General features: G+C 46.7%; 1 protein-coding gene across 1 annotated transcript in view; it reads left to right on the top strand.

The window, feature by feature from the left end:
* Positions 1-920: 920 nt before the first annotated feature.
* The window catches only part of LOC109923636 (neurogenic locus notch homolog protein 1-like), a 61,708-nt gene continuing 57,986 nt past the window's right edge, over positions 921-4,642 (top strand). Inside the window, exons 1-2 of the mRNA XM_048613420.1 lie at positions 921-1,113; positions 4,250-4,549. Coding sequence (XP_048469377.1) covers positions 921-1,113; positions 4,250-4,549 — 493 coding nt within the window. The remainder of the gene's footprint in view (positions 1,114-4,249; positions 4,550-4,642) is intronic.

The following is a 4,642-nucleotide window of genomic DNA, read 5'->3' as shown; positions in this document are numbered from 1 at the left end:
TGAGATTCCAGAGACTGGTAACATTGTCCCGTTATTAAAAAGGAGGAAGAGATAGGCCAGGAAATTACAGGCCAGTCTATCTACCCTTGGTAGTGGAGAACTTATTTGAAAGAACTCTGAGCGACAGAAAATATCTGCACAGATTAGTCAGAGATACTCAACATGGATTTGGTCAGGGAAGACAGAAATTTTTGATGTGAGAATCAGGAATGTTGATGACTCATTTAGTCGATAAGGGCTTTAACAAGGCTTTGATCAGGTTCCTCACGGTAGACTGGTCAAGAAAGTAAGAGACCATGGGTTCTGAGGCAAAGTGACACATTGGATCTAAAATTGGGTGACAGGAAGTAGAGGGCAATGGTGGAGGGATGCTGGAAGTATGTTTGCAATGGGGTAACTCTTGAAATAACTCTTCAGACGCCAGCATCCCATTACCAATCACCCTTTATTTACAAATGCACAGCCTTTGACAATAGTATTGCCTCTCAATGAGTCAGGCATTTAAGGCGGTGGGAGGAGTCAATATCCCTAAACCTTTTAATGTCAGCCAGGGCTCCTTGTTTGGACCAAGTTAACAGCCACAATCAGGGAACTCATATTCTTTGAAGTCCAGATATAACACAATGTAGAGCTGGAGGAACACAGAAGGCCAGGCAGCATCAGAGGAGCAGGAAAGCTGATGTTTCGGGTTGAGCCCTTCTGGTCTGGCCTGCTGTGTTCCTCCAGCTCTACACTGTGTTATTTCTGACTCCAGCATCGACAGTTCTTACTATCTCTTCTTTGAAGTCCAGCTGGCTGACCTCATTACAGTCACTACAAGCAGGGCTCAGGGCTAGGGCCCTTCAGTTCGTGGTCTACATTAATGATTTAAATGTAGGGAGTATGATCAAGAAATTTGCAGATGGCATGGGAATCAGTAGATGTTATACAGTGAGGAGGATGGCTGTAAGTTGCAAGAGGATATCAATAGATGGTCAGCTGGGTCAGCAGACAAATTAGGGGTAATACACTTGAGGAGTGTTGACAAGGTGACGTATTACACTGTGAATGGTAGGACCCAGGAAAGTGCTGAAGATATGAGGGAGCTTGGTGCAAATTCACAGATCCCTGAAGGTACAGGGCAGGTAGATAACATGGTTAAGAAGGCATTAAATACAAGAGCAGGTAGATTATGCTGGAACTGTACAAAATACTAGTTAGACCACAACTGGAATACCGTGTGCAGTTCTGGAGGTATGTGTTTGAACTAGAGAGTGTACAGAGGAGAATACCAGGATCCTGATTGAGCTCTGAGGAAAGATTGGATAGATTGGGGTTGTTTTCCTTAGAGCAGTGAAGATGAGAGAGACCTGATAGAGGGGTATAATAAGGGGAATAGACAGAGTGGATAGGAAGGCAGCTTTTCAATTAGTGGACGGGTCAATAGCCAGAGGGCATCGATTTAAGGTAAGAAAGCTGAAAGTTGATCAGAACTGTTCTCACTCAGAGGGTGGTGGGAATCTGGAACTCATTGGCAGAATGGGTGGGTAAGTCAGAAACTCTGGTAACAGGATAATGAATGTCTGACTTACGAACGTTCATACCTACGACTGCCATGTCGTACAGGGGTATAATTTTACTGATCCAACATACTACTGTTTCCTGAATTTACAAATGGCTGCTTTACATTGTCCTGCATTGTGTTCCAACTGGTGAACAAATTGATTTGTCAACAGATTCCAGAAGGCAACCCATTCACAGCACGGGCTCTGCCTGTATTTAGATATTTGCTTGCATTGACATCGCTTCCAGAGCGATGAACCCAGAGCTGAGAAATGGAATGAATGCAGTCAGAGTTTTGTTGACTGGAACAGACATGATTGATTGATTGATTTATTGTCACGTGTACCTAAGAAAAGCTTTGTTTACGAGCAATACAGACAGATCATAGTAGCAAGGACTTACAGATCATAGAGTGAAGAATAAACACTTGGACAGAGGCATACAAGTTACATCGCACAGGGTATGCGCTAGGCAAGATCAACATTAGCAAGATCAGCATCATTTGAAGTTTAAGAGTCCATTTATTAGTCTAATAATGGCAGGGAAGAAGCTGTTCTTTAACCTGCTGATGCATGTTCAAGTCTCCAGCATCTGCAGTTCCTACTATCTCTGATGCATGTTCAAGCTTCTGTACCTTTTCTGTCTGATGGAAGGTGTTGTAGGAAAGAACTGCCAGGGTGCGATGGATCTTTGATGAGATTGGCAGCCTTTCCGCAGCAACCGGCCATGTAAATGGAGTCCATGGAGGGAAGATTGGCTTCTGTGATGGTCTGGGTTGTGCACACCACCTTCTGTAGTTTCCTACAGCCCTGGGCAGAGCAGTTGCCATACCAGGCCGATATGCACCTGGACAGTATGCTTTCAATAGTGCATCTGTAAAAGTTGGTGAGGGACCTTGTAGACATGCCAAATTTCCTGAGCTGCCTGAGGAGAAGAGATGTTGTTGTGCATTCTTGACCATCGCATCTACTTGAGAAGTTCAGCACAGGTTGTCAGTTATCATCATTCCTAAGAACTTGACGCTCTCAAACCTCTCAGCCTCAGTTCCGTTGATGTAGATGGGGGCGCATTCTCCTCCCTTCTTTCTGAAGTCAATGATCAGTTCTTTAGTTTTGCCAACATTGAGAGAGAGGTTGTTCTCATTGCACCACATCACCAAGCCCTCTATCTCCTTTCTGTATTCTGACTCATCTTTGTTTGATATCTGTCCTACCACAATGGTGTTGTCAGCAAACTTATAGATGGCATTTGTTTGGAATTTGGCTACACAGTCGCGAGTATACAGGGAGTACAGTAGACAGCTGAGAACGCATCCTTGGGGGACTGAAGTATTGAGTGTTATCGTGGAGGAAGTGCAGTTGTCTATCTTCACTGATTGGGGTCTGTGGGTCAGAAAGCTGAGGATCCAGTTGAACAGGGCTGAATGGTCTCCTTCAGCACTGAGTCAATAAAATGTGGGGGATACTTGGAACAGGTGACCAAAACCTCAGTCAAAGAGCGGTTTAATCCAGCATCGTACAGGAGGAGAGCACGAGCGATAGAGAGACAGAAGGAGAGGGTTAGGGAGGATGAGGGGGGAGTGCGATGCTGCCTCCATATAGGAAGCTGCTTGGAGCAAACAAGCAGTGGAAACCCCAGTTTCCTGTTGCTCTGCACAGAATTCAATCTAGGAATTACTCAACCAATGCTCCCAGGTCACACCTTCCCAAACCTTGGCTTCTACTCAGGGTCACTCCTTCCTGACCTTTGAACTTTACCCACAGGGTCACACCTTCCTCACCCTTAGCCCCAAATTACAGGGTCACTCCTTCCTGACTCTCACCCACAGGGTCACAACTTCCTGACCAGTACACACAGGGAGACTCATTCCTGACCATTACGTACAGGATTGCACCTTCCTGATGATAGACTCTTACCCACAAGGTTATGTGTTATGTGTAACAACGCCAACACCGCCCCCCTGCCCCCTCTCCACCACCACAGCAGTACAGAGTTAGTCCAAATCGGCCAATTGGCAGCTCTGGATGTTATTCTGAAGGTTACATCAAGTGACCTCCCATCTCTAACCCTGTTACCCCTCCACACCTGCTCCATTGCCCCCACTTTATACAAAGCTAGACTATCCATCTCCTGGTCTTGTCCAAAATCCTATTCACCCATCACCCAGTTTTGCTCAATGATAACCCATGGCTCCTTGTCTAGCAATAATTTCATTCAAACATTCTTCAAATCCCTTTTCAAAGCCTCCCTATCTCCTCTCCCTCTCTCTCAATCTCCACCTCCTCTCCATCTCCTCCTCTCTCCTTCCTAGCCTCCCCATCCCTCCCTATCTGTGTAATCCTTTCAGACCCACAACACATTGAGGTCTGACCAATTGAGCAAACTCTGAGGTTTCCAACAGCAGCTGTGCCGTGCGTTGCCTGAGGCTTGGGTTCCTGACCTCCCTCCCTAACCCTTCCACCTTAACTCTCTCTCTCCTTCTTCCTCTCTCTCTTCCTCCCTCTCTTTCTCTCTCCCCACCTCCTTGAACACTGACCTAAACGACTGAGATTTCGGTCATTTGGCCAGACATCTTCCCCATGGAGCTCAAGTACAAATTTAGTCTGATATCTGTTAGTAACTTCCCAAGCCACTGAAGTGGTTTCTAACTATGATCAGTGCTGTTTCTCTTTAAGCTACAATCTCCAGCTCGATGTATGAGATTGAGGCAGTGAGCAGCTCCCCTCTCTGTTCCTATGCAGATGCAGTGCTGGCTATGTTGGAGATCGGTGCCAGTTTCCAGACCCTTGCCTAAGCTCCCCATGTCAGAACCATGGGAGCTGCAGTGCTGTCATCCGGGGCCAGTCTGTTGATTATGTGTGTGCCTGCCAGCGGGGTTATACAGGGCACCAGTGCCTCTACCGCTTCAACAATGCCTGTCTCAGCAACCCTTGCCGTAATGGAGGCAGCTGCCAACTGGTCAACAACATGCGGGAGTACAAGTGTCGCTGTCCGCCCGGCTGGGCAGGTACGTTCATACAGACCAGGATATCATCCACTCCCCAGAGTATGGCTCCCACACACACTGACTCTCACTGGGGTACAGTCCCACACACACTGA

The sequence above is a fragment of the Rhincodon typus genome, chromosome 28 (assembly GCF_021869965.1).
Source record: "Rhincodon typus isolate 14 chromosome 28, sRhiTyp1.1, whole genome shotgun sequence".
Taxonomy (NCBI): domain Eukaryota; kingdom Metazoa; phylum Chordata; class Chondrichthyes; order Orectolobiformes; family Rhincodontidae; genus Rhincodon; species Rhincodon typus.
This window is presented reverse-complemented; position numbering and strand designations above follow the sequence as displayed.